The following is a 12,505-nucleotide window of genomic DNA, read 5'->3' on the forward strand; positions in this document are numbered from 1 at the left end:
AATACAAATTTGTTTTAAATATTACTTTTTTATTACGATTTTTCAGAATTAATGTAACATTACTAACAATCGTATAGTTTAAAATAGACCAGTTTGGGCCGCTGATTTCAAAATCGTTGGTCCATGTCTTGTCGCTTTACTCACGATGTTTTCCTTCGAACGGGTGTCAAGTTTGCACAGAAAGTCCACTTGTTCACAGCCGGGTTTCGAATTTGATGACAGTCTCATACGTAGTGGAAGTAGTACTAGTAATATAGTAGGCTTCTTTAAATATTATGTATTAAAATTTGAATTTGGACCGTGGATATTGCTAATAATTAATGTTCGACTACGAACATTGTAAAAGTATGAATAGATTACCTAATGGAGATTGAAAAATTGATAAATAGCTTAGTATAAAAGCAGCTGCTCTTTGTAAAGTATATTTATTTTGTGCGTCTGAAACAGCATAGGTACTGTAACATATTAGAAAATAAATATATGTCGCAAACATATATTACGTTAGTGATTATTTCTTGTTGTGCTAATTAAAGCATATGCCATTAATAGCTGTTATAATTAAAAACTAATTCGAACAGCTATTAATGGCATAGACATTTACTGAACATAAATTGATGACACGATATGAATATTTTGCAATTTGATATTGCAACGCATTATGAACACTATAATTAAATAATTTGCTCATATTACGTTGTTCGAACTGATAATATATTCCAAATTGCATTCTGAAATTTAGTTGTAACTACCTCACGCCCAAAAATTGTTTTTGAAAGTAGGTACTTCGTTGAAAAAGAAATAAAAATACAATTATTAACCACGATAATTGGATAAATAAATTTATTATAAAATGTTTGTTAAAACTTTATTTCAAAAAATTTATGTTTATTGACATGAGAAACATAATTGATGTTCATTTTGAAATCGATGATCCATTGGCCATCAGCCGTTCTAATTTTAGTCTACTAGGCTCATTCTGATACTTGAATACCCTTTTGAATTGGTTAAACGCGCTAATATTTCGAATTTTAAATGGTAATTAATTAAATAACTACACAACCTTATACTTAATAGACATCTTTAAATAATTTCTACGCGGCTTCGGCAAGATAAGCAAACTCGCTGAACAAGTATTGCGTATAGTGGTGTGTTTTTTTTAAAATGATACGCTACTATGGAGATAGTTATGTAATATTGTTTAATTTGAAATAAATAACAAATCGTATTTATTTTAGGGTAAAAAACTTGTATGCAGGGCCTCATCTATTATTATTATATATATTATTATTCAAATCATTGAATTGATATTTGAGGGCTCGCGAGTGCATTTCCGGCTTTTTAGGAATGGGTACGCTCTGTTCTTGAAGGACCCTAAGTCAAATTCGTTCAGGAATACTTCAGTGGGCAGCCTCATTCTCATAAAACATAGTTCGTTACATTTCCTATGAATAACAGGCGTATTGAACCTATATTGAATATCATAATTGACTTGCAGTAAAGACAAGTATTAATTACAACGAGGAAGGATTAGACGGAGTAATTTTACTTCGTTAACTTTGTAGGTAAAGACAGGGTGGGGTTATTATAATTTTTAGTTTAGGCCATTTTTCGTAAAAGTGAAAAAAAAATATTTTAAGTAGACAGCGTTTGCGACTGTTAATTTTTAGCTTTGTTTTTTAAGCAAGTCTTAGCGTTAAGTATGACTCACGTATGTCAGAAATGTAATGGATTTTCACAGATGAGAGACAGATAAAAATGTTTTACTTGCAAATGCTTTTTAAATCGTTAATTATATAGTAAATTAAAAAACCTAATTATCACAGTTTATTTAAAGGACATCTGTACACACTATTATTTTAAAAATGTTGTATCCTAACATTTCAAAATGTAGGGATGACGTTTAAATAGGATTAAATATGATGTATATTTTTTAGGTCTGGAACACAACTACGAAGAGGAAGAGGGTAGTGATGTAGACCGAGAATTAAGGCCAATAGCCCGACGCACGGGTAAGCACATAGCTGCTGGCGAAGAAAGACCGAGGATCAACTCTAGTCAACAAACGACACCTATTGAAGGTATGTTGTATTGCAAAATGTTCAAATTCCACGCATATGTTTGGTTTTTAAAACGTTTTTTTTAATTTCTGCAACATTTTTGATATAACCACTTTAACGTAAACAAGCTATGGATTAAGATTGTTATTAATTACAAACTGTTATTTTAAAAGCTGCTAAAATTTTCATTTGCTGCAATCGTGAATCGCATGTTAGTGCATTGAAAATAGCAGACTGGTTATGATTTGGCGATAGAATAAGTATAGAATTTCTTAAACAATTACATTTTAGATTAGTTGTGATAAAAAAATCATTACAATATAAAATAAAAATATTGGTTGTACATATTAAAATAAACTACGTAATTTCGTGTGAAATTCATCTACTATAGTGAAGAACCAAAAACCAGAAAATGTGCAATATATAATACAAAAATGCATGTAGGTGTTTAAGATTAGTAACTAAAGTAAACATAGAATCTAATTTAAATTCAAATTAAAAAATTTGTATGTAAAGATCATGAAGGTCTGTCTTGTAATCAAACGTTATGACGCTAAGTAAACTAGTTAATTCTCTTTAAATTCAAAATTCAACATCATTTATTCATGTTATCATGTATCATGTACACTTGTGAACGTCAATAAAGAAATTTAATGTATTTAAATGCTTCTAATTTTACATTTACTGCCAGTTCTCAAATCAAGGGCGTAGAACGGAAGAGAAGAACTGGCAATAAACTCTCCGCCACTCTTTTTAATCACTAAGTTTTTTTCTTTTACACAACGTTTGTAAGGAGCTACAAGAATTACACCATGTTCCATATGACATCTTGAGTAATAAGACGAAACAGTGCCATTTAATCTATTTTAATGATTTAACTATTTAGGCGATTCCACATGTTGTTTTAGACTATTCAAATATCGTTCATGTGTAATTAAAACACGCAAGCAAGTGGTATATAGTTTGCATATGGTAATTGCTTGAAATGAAAACAATTAAAGATGCAAAGGCAGCAGAAATGAAATCACTAGACTGGAAAGCAGATGAATGTGACTGTGATACATGTTCTGTGTATTCCTTTGGTGAAAAGGTGTAAAGAAAAGAACTAATACATGTTCAAAGGTATGCATATGCATATAAATGAAGATGTAATTAAACCCTCGCCACAGTGAGGTTTTAAAACGTTTACAATACCAAAGTCTAATAGCACTCTGTCAGCACGCAAATGGTTCATCATCGGACGTTTACACTAAATTCCACCCGTATCACCTCGACATAGTTTTTGGCGCCAAAAGCAGAAACAGCTGCTCCTGAAGTATTTTTGAACCAATTTGACTTCCTTTCCTTCATGATTTTTTCCCCCACTAATATAATAAAACTCTTTTATTAATATGACTTTCGTCTCTTTACCATTCCTTAAGTTAACGTTTAGACATGAAACAGAGCATGATATTGTCAAAAAAAGTTTATAAGTTTCCTTAATTGCATATTTTTTTAGCTCATTTTTTAGTGGAAGTTTTTATTCATAAGTACTTACAGTGTGACCAACACTACAATAAATAAATAGATTCGAAATTAAAAAATCGAACTCTTTCAACTTTCACTCATTCCTTCACGGTGAAAATTGTTGAAATATTATATTTCTAAAGTAACAGGTTGTCGGTCGTCGCGTCAATAAACTTCAACAATAATACAATTTAACGATATCACAATCTGAAGCTAGATCCTTTCAAGAATCGTGCCTTTTATCGTTTGCGCTGAAATGTGCAGTATTTTTAGGGAAATGTACGCTACAATTTTAACAAAAGATATCCATGAAAATACAAATAAATTTTCTTCTATTTGTAATTCTGAATGTTAATTGTGACACAGACTTCAATAAAATAAACTAATCATAAATTATTGGAAAGTTTTAAGGCACTATCTGAGTTGGACCATTATTTGTCAAAATAGCCTGATGAGGTATTTCTTATAAGTGTATAGCGTTTATAGAAGATAATGCACCCAACTAGCATTGTACTGCAACTTTACGCTACCTCTTTATTATTGAAAAAAAATGAAATTAAACATCAGGTGAGCCTCCTGCCCGTTTGCCCCCCGTTCTATAAAAACAAAAAAAAAAACGTTTTCTCTACAGCGCAAGAAAATGTTTTTAGATAAATTCCAAATTTATTATTTTTAGTTTTTTATGTAACATTTACAGTTATATCAAAAATTTCTCAATTTTTAACGCATACGTTAAAAACAGATCACAAAAACTGGCCAGTTAAAAGCAAAAAAAAAATACTTCAAACGACTACCAATTTACTCTTTAAATGTAGGGGACACTGACGTTAAAAGGAAAAAGAAAAACAAGTTCGTGGCTGCCAGTAACAAATCAATTTACACGGCTCAAAACCGCACCACAAAGGACAAAGGTTTTACTAAACAAACTTGAAAAATTCATACAGGTTTATAGAGTGGCATTATTAAAAATAGAAGCGTATAGCATTATGTATAAAACTATTATTACAATAATACCGATATCTACGATCAGATACGGAATTAAGTCCCCAATAACCAGGTCCAGGCATAATGATTTTAAAAATATAAAAATTACTTACTGATTAAGAACTGTAAGGTATTTTGGTTATTTTTCTGTGTTTAACTGGAAAAGTTTTTCAACTAAAATAGTCACACTACCTAAATGGTTTTATGAAAATGGTTTACGTCTAAATTTTTATAGTTTATCATCAGTCATTAACATTTCTATAATCTATTATCAAATGAATTAACACTTTTCATAAATATCAACCATAGCTTAGAGAATATTAAAACCTAAACTATATAGATAAGTAACTATATTGTTAGTTATAAGTTTTAGGAATATGAGTTTAATTTTTTAATGTTTGTATGTAGGATAGTTGGTGTGGGAAATATTTTGGAATTATATCGCATTAGTTGTAACTGTTAAGATAGAAAATTTATTGGAATAAATAAATAAATAAACTCTTTCCATCAAAACAGTTAAACTGTTCGCTAAAAATGACGAAGGCTACTAAAATATAATAATTACTTTTACCCTTGTCATTTTGTCTTCCATATCTCGTCTTCCGAAATATACAATTATAGTGATAATTGATAACTAATTGTAATTAACAATCTGTATTAATTAGACCTAATAATACATAGAGTATTTATAAAACCGAAAGCATTTTCTAAATAAATTTTATTCTCTAAGACTTAAACAAAGGGAATCTATTACGTCGTCTATAAATCAGCTTAGAAGAGGCACCACACTTACGCCCCGAGGAAAGGTAAAAGATTTTCTAAGCTTTCACGACATAGGAATTCACTCAATTACACTCGCCAAGAATCATACTCTTAGAATACATCGTATTGTTTACATTAGAACTTATGTCATTTGCATCAACATCCAAAGCACAATATCACATTTTAAATTTACATTACAGTACACTGCCAGTTCTCAAATTTAGGCACAGAGGCAATAAAGTTCTGTCACCCTTTTATTACAAAACTAGCGGACCCGTCAGACTTTTGCCAGAATATTTGGAATGTGGCAGTTTTCAATTTTATAGTCTGTGCAAAAAATTCTCCTTGTGTGTGAGATTCGGCTTGTGTGACCAAAGTATCTTCGCTTTCACGAATTTTTTCCACCCTTCTGCGACTCACCCGACTGGGATGTCTGCCAGAGGGCTTCAAACTAAGAGGTGAACTTAGGGTTCAAACATGATTGGAAAGTAATCGATTCGATTTTTTCTCGCCGTAAAACTCACCATTGGATTTCAATGAACATTACAAAAAGAATTGGTATAATTTGTCCAGGCGTTGTTCAGCAATGCGCTTACCAACCCATTGCGATTCATTTTTATATTATAGATACGTACATGTAAATGTAAGCACCTTCAACTTTTATAAGATGCTCTTACAATTGTTGAAACATTGAATTATTGTAATCCAATAAAAATAATAAATAATTCAGAGAGAAAAGTTTCTCCACTATCAGAAATACTTGCTCCCAATATATTGGGAACAACATCAACGTCAAGGGAAATTGGGGTAGAAAAAAACAATTACATAATAATATAAGCAACGATCCAAGTCCGACCTACCCGGCTAGTGATGATATAACTTTTCTAATGTTGTAATCGCATTAGCATCAGTTACGTAGCAGAAAAGCCTCTTAAATTTCTATATTTATGTTGTGGATTACATGACAAGTCAATTGTTATGTATTAAAAAAATCGAAATGAACCGTACGTTTGACATTTCATATCAGCCATGTTAAAACATTTATGCCCAAAGATGATTTTAATTATTTTTGCATTCGCGGGCATAAAGTTCGGTGGGGCAGCTTATTAATAAAACAAACAAGTATGATTCTTACTTGAAGCTTGAGTATACGCAACACTGAGGTAGTGCGTTCGAATCACGTGTAGTGTAAACCACACTATGATTCTTCCTTCCTATGTGCGCATTTAACACACACTCGTACTGTAAGGAAGTTTTTCAGTCCTCGGTTTCCTCACGATGTGTGAGGAAACCGAGGACTGAAAAACTGATACGTGTCAGACACAGAAGGCTACTCGACAACGTGCCTATTAAAATAATATCCCGAAACAAATACAGAAATCTGACCAAACTTATAAAGTACATACATTGGTTTGAAAGATATTTTGGTGTTTTGACAATTAAGCACAAGTTTTAGCACCCTCCATAATAAAATATATTTGATTGACAAAATATTTAGTAAGGAGATATAACTCTCTATTTCTAATATTCTATGCCATTTAAACATGGAAGTTCGCTTGAAACAGAGCTAATTGCTCGCAGACCTGGGATATTCCGCTCCTCTGAACATTACCGAGAAATATTTTTCCACGCAATAAAAATATTCATTCAATTACTTTTGTTATTTACTGATAACAGTTTAACACGTCAAAGGTTTTTTATTTGTATAGAGAGCCGATCGAGATTTCAATAAATATGGCTTTTATAAATTTTCTTAGAGGCACAAGGTGCAAAAGCTTTTGACATTACGACGTTAAGTGGGTAGGCGAGCTTTCCTTGCGATACTTTGTGTATGTGATCAACTGCAAAACGAATTCATTTATATCATTTAAATTTTATTGAGTTCTTTATAAAATGTAAGCTTTTACTAAAATAAACTTTAAGGTAATCGCGCAGGAAAATTACATATTTAAAAAAACTAAATTAAAAAAATATTTTTTAGCCAACGTCTCTCTTGTTTTGCATCTATCTGGTTAACGCCCAAATTCAATAACCTATCTAAATTCATTTTTGACCATCCAAGATGGACATCTTTATCGAAATATGGATAAAAGTGTGCCAATAACAAATTGACGGATTGTATTGACCTTTGTATGAAAATGATTGTTTTCAATCTGAGATTGTGGATTAATTATTGGGGTCAGGCATAACCTTACTTCATCATTATTTACAACACCCATATATTGGCACATAAAACGGATTAATTTTTCATACTATCAGGCAATCACGAAACGTACGCTAAAAGTAAGTAAGTACCTTTTCAATACTTTTTTGTATTTATTTATTTTATCTTTTTATTTACACTTATTTACACACAGTACAACTCAACATTATATTTATATGTATTACGCAACATTTTGTGGCACCGAAACCACACACGGTTTATTTGTAATTATATTTACACTAGAGTAGCTTCTTCTAAAAATTCGTTCATTCTCTACCTACACAAAAGTTAATTTTCTGTAGATAGAAAATAGCTAGATAGCATCGAGTAACAACAGACAGACGCGAGCCATCTTTAACAAAGTCAATTGTTAAAGTTGCGCAAAACTTTGCACCAACATACAACATAAAGTATAAGTATATTATTTGGAATTAAATAAATATAATATTAATCATAAATTATTTCATTTTCATTTTACTAAATATTTTATATTTCATACAACAAGATTATGTACTATTTTTAGTTATTAATTATAGTCGTTATTTGTGTGTTAGTCATTTTAATCGGAAGAAAAGTTAAGTCCTCAAAAATTGAATGCAGAACTTGAACTCAGCTCTAATATGTTCGATATCAGCTCCAAAATTTATTATTTTCTGTACTGTTTGCGAAATTAAAAACTAGTCTGCAATTTATAAATATAGTGGTGTCTCGTGAAACTCACAAGGAAATTTAAAAATTCAATACATGCTTTGTATTGAATTTTCAAATTTCAATTAAAGGTCGATATAACTCTTCGGCGATTCCCCTGTCTAATGTTAAATACTGAAATATCTAAGTAAAACTGTTTGTTTTATGATACAATTTCATATTGCTCTTTAGTGAGTATTGTTTAAGCATGTTAAACAAATTAAATTGTTCAAGCAAATTCTATGCAGCTTTCGAAGGGCAAAGAAAATTAATGTTTGTTAAACAATGTTATAGCACCTTGAAGCCAAACGTTCTAGAAACTACGAACGCCCGTCTTTAATTAAAAGTTGGAAACACTTCCTAGACTACCTTTATGTAAAATAAACAACAAATTATAAGACTTCCCATTCTTGATCAACGTATTATAAGTTTATTCATCAAAGTTAGGCATCACATCTGAATAGGATTATAATATAGATATACCGGCTGTTCTCTGCTTATTCACGATAATTGAAAACTCAATCTAAGCATTATTTATATATTATTTACTTAAGCATATTTACAAAAACTATTTTTTTTAATTCCCTTGTAATACATTTAAGAATGAAACGTTCGGGGATAACTTTAAAACAGACAGATGATACAGAAGTTTTGATTTATTTTAACTATTAACATTGTTATTGATGTCTCGCTTATTTCCGTCGTTGGTCGAAGTTATCGAAGAATTTGGAGAAAAGCTATTTCTCTAACTAAGTACACAAAACTCCTGAATTTTATTTATTAAAAGTTCGTTGCTGAAACCTAATAAAATTGACATAATTAAAAGAAAAGTAGGGGAACTGGCAATTTTAATCTAAAAGGAACGTACAACCAAACTATATTGTTTAATAATATATTAGAATTATGAATCTCGATTTATGACATTTGCATGATGCTATAATTTATGACACTTATGTAAGGAAATACCACGGGTGCTACTATGTAAATTACAATTATGTAAAATAATTTCAGCAAACGCCTATATTTACGCGCGACTGCTTAAAGAAAACACAACATAGAACCTTTATACATACATACAATCTCTTTAAATGAGAACAACCTGTTATTAATTTTGATATATCAAATAAATACACCATTTATAAGAACTATTTAATTTTCACCAGTAGTGCTATTTGATTTTATAATAATTTCGTTAAGAATTATATAAAAATTAAAAGGCATGCAACGGACCGTATCGCTAACAAGCGAGCCAGGCAACCTTGGTAACTTAAGTAATGAAATACGATGGGTAAAGTGCAAAACTAAATGTTATAAAAAATATAGAACCTTAATCTAACAAAATTAATATTATTTATTTATTACAGAAATACACACATTATTCTTATTTATAATAACTAAACACACGGATTAATGAATTGCTGTTTTGTTGCGAGTTTGAATTGTCAAGATTGGATTGGTTAAGGATAGGATATTATGGTTAAGAAAAGTTTTTGCAAAGAGTTTTAACAGATGTTACGGAGGTAGCCAATCGTATGGGGTTGGGCAGCCTAATCCACAATTTTAATAAATATTTTATTTTATTTATATACACACAATGCACGTATTATTGATTTGGGAACTGAAAAATATGAATTTAGTATTTACTTTTTATAATATATATATAATAGAGTTTCATAAGTGTACACAGTTGGCAATATGATTAAATAAATATTTAATAAATATGGATTGACGATACCGAAAAGCAATTAATTGCTCACATTTGTGAGCCAAATCGCAGACGAGACACTCTAATCGCGTTATAAATCTAATTGGAAGCAAGAAATACATTTCACTGGATTATCTTAATATATATATTTCTTGTATGTGACTGAACTCCTCCTAAACGACTGGACCGATTTAGACGAAATTTTTTGTGTGTGTTCAAGGGGACCTGGGAATGGTTTAGATTCACAATTTTGTCCGCTGGACAATGTTTTTTTAATTAATTTTCAATTAATTAGTTGTTGTTGATTTTGGAATGTTTTACATTGGATCCGACAGACGGCGCTACCATCGCAGTGTCAAATTTTAAATAATATTCGAATTTTAATTTTAGTCTGTCCCGAAATTTAAAAAAAGTTTTGTTATCATTGTGTTATATCGTGTGTGACCATGTGCTGGATCGTTAGATATTGTCATAACATTTGATTTTCATCAAATTGGCTTATTAAAAATTTAAATTTTGAAATTAAAGACGTGTAGACAGGACAACGTCTGTCGGATCCGCTAGTATATATTTAAAATACCAACATAACACTGTGGCTATGCGTTGCATAGAGACTGTTTGCATTGCAGGAGTAAAAGCTACATTTTATATTTTTCAATTTTTTTCTTTCCAAAATAAACCTTCCTCAGAGCATAGATAAAAAATACTAGAAATGGTCCGGTAGTTTTCAAGTTTTCGCTTAGCAACGATATCCTGCGATTAATGTTTATTTAAATAAATTAATAATCGTCCTCTCGACGACTTTATTGTTGACTTGTATTGCGGCTATATTCTCAAATAATACTTTTAATTCAAAATGAATAATAAGAAACCTAAGTCTCTACAGCTGGACATCTTTCTGAATCACTGTTTTACTTTGTGTTGACAATATTCGTAGAGGTATTAGTTCGTTAATAATCAACACTACAAAAGGAAAAATTATTTTTATAGTGGACTCCATGTAATATGAGATGTCCCTGAATAACGAATCAAATTTGAAGGGTGCCGTCTGTTGCCTAAGGTGTCATAAGGCAGACTCTCTGCCTATATATATGTATATATATTCTGATATGTACACTAGAGCTACCTTCATTTTGTCGTGGGGCTGTTAAGTTCACCCTTTTGCGCTTCGTTCACTCCAGTGAGATTCATTTTGAATTAAGCCTAAGAATATAAAAATAATTACATTCGAATGGTAAGTTAGTAAATATATCAGTATTATTCTTATAAAATGTAGGTAGTCTCTTTCAATAAGTGCAAATTAAATTACTAATAATATAATTTGAAAATTGAATAAAAGAAAACGGGCTTCGTGAAAAATGTATGCCAACATTATACTAGACTTGTAATTAACGTTTGCAGCCTACTTACAAATACAGTCCTTTACACACGCACACACACACAGTTACGAAGGGTGGGTCGTGTGATAGGGGATGCCCTTGGCCAAAATAACTGGGTCACAAATCGTGTATAAGTACCTCGTATTTTACATTTATTGTAACCTTGATGGGGTGATATAATAAAATTATTACAGTACAACAAATGCTAATATATTTTTACTTATATTTGATTCTTAATTGCTTTTTTTTAATTTACCCTGTTTTGGATATATGGATAATATCTTTATAAGATATTGGAGAATTGTGACTAAGGAATAATTGCGTGTTGCAAATCATTGTTGTAATCTGAGTGAATTTGATAGTATTCAAAATATATTTAGGTGTATTTTGCGAATTTAAATGCATTATAATTGAGAAACACAGGAATTAGTCTAGGCTGAATCGCTGTATTTTTCAAAGAGCTTTGCATAAATGGACGGTTACTATTCAATTTTATAATTTTCCACACCTATCATTCCAAGGACTGTATGTTTGAAATCCCTAATATAGGATGCAAATATTTCTTATGTGAAAACATGGCGATGGCGTATAAAAATTGGCAAGTCGCCAAGCTCCTCTATCACAAATTTTCATCTGCTAGTTAGGGGAGGCACGCCCTGCCCCCCGCTAATATACAGCGCGTAGCCGTTTTAGGACGCGTGTCATGGGAAACGTGGGGCTCTATGTAAAATGGTCGGAAAGTTTTTACAGGCTTTTGTTTTCATCATTAGAACTATGCCAGTATGCCTCGATACAGATTATTTTGTTCAAAGCGATGTTTTTAGGTCTTGCATACTCAGATGAAGAGGTCGTTAGCGACGAGTGTCTATTTTTACTCAGTTATCGAATTACGTGGCGATGATCTTGATGAAGTTTGTAACTTGAAACTTGGATACAAAATTTATTGCCCGATTAGTTTACGAAGTTATCAAGTAACTTACTACGGTAAAATACAATATTAAGGTTCGTATAGTTCCACTTTAAATAAAGCTATTTAATTACTAACTATATCTTAGGTAGGTAAATAGTACTGTGTCTTTATGTCATTATTTTACTCTATTACTGTTAAATGTTGTGTTATTGCAACATTGGAGTATTCTACAGTAATAGCTAAATAATGTTAAAAATTAAAAATTCAATGAAAATATGAAAATAACTCCTGAAACCATAAATGTATTTATAC

At 30.9% G+C, this 12,505-nt stretch overlaps 1 protein-coding gene across 1 annotated transcript in view; it reads left to right on the top strand.

The window, feature by feature from the left end:
- LOC111000099 overlaps positions 1 to 12,505 on the top strand; it is a 65,877-nt gene that overhangs the window by 16,032 nt on the left and 37,340 nt on the right. Inside the window, exon 2 of the mRNA XM_022269443.2 lies at positions 1,935 to 2,078. Within this exon, the coding sequence (XP_022125135.2) occupies positions 1,935 to 2,078 (144 nt within the window). The remainder of the gene's footprint in view (positions 1 to 1,934; positions 2,079 to 12,505) is intronic.

Source organism: Pieris rapae, chromosome Z (assembly GCF_905147795.1).
Source record: "Pieris rapae chromosome Z, ilPieRapa1.1, whole genome shotgun sequence".
Taxonomy (NCBI): Eukaryota; Metazoa; Arthropoda; class Insecta; order Lepidoptera; family Pieridae; genus Pieris; species Pieris rapae.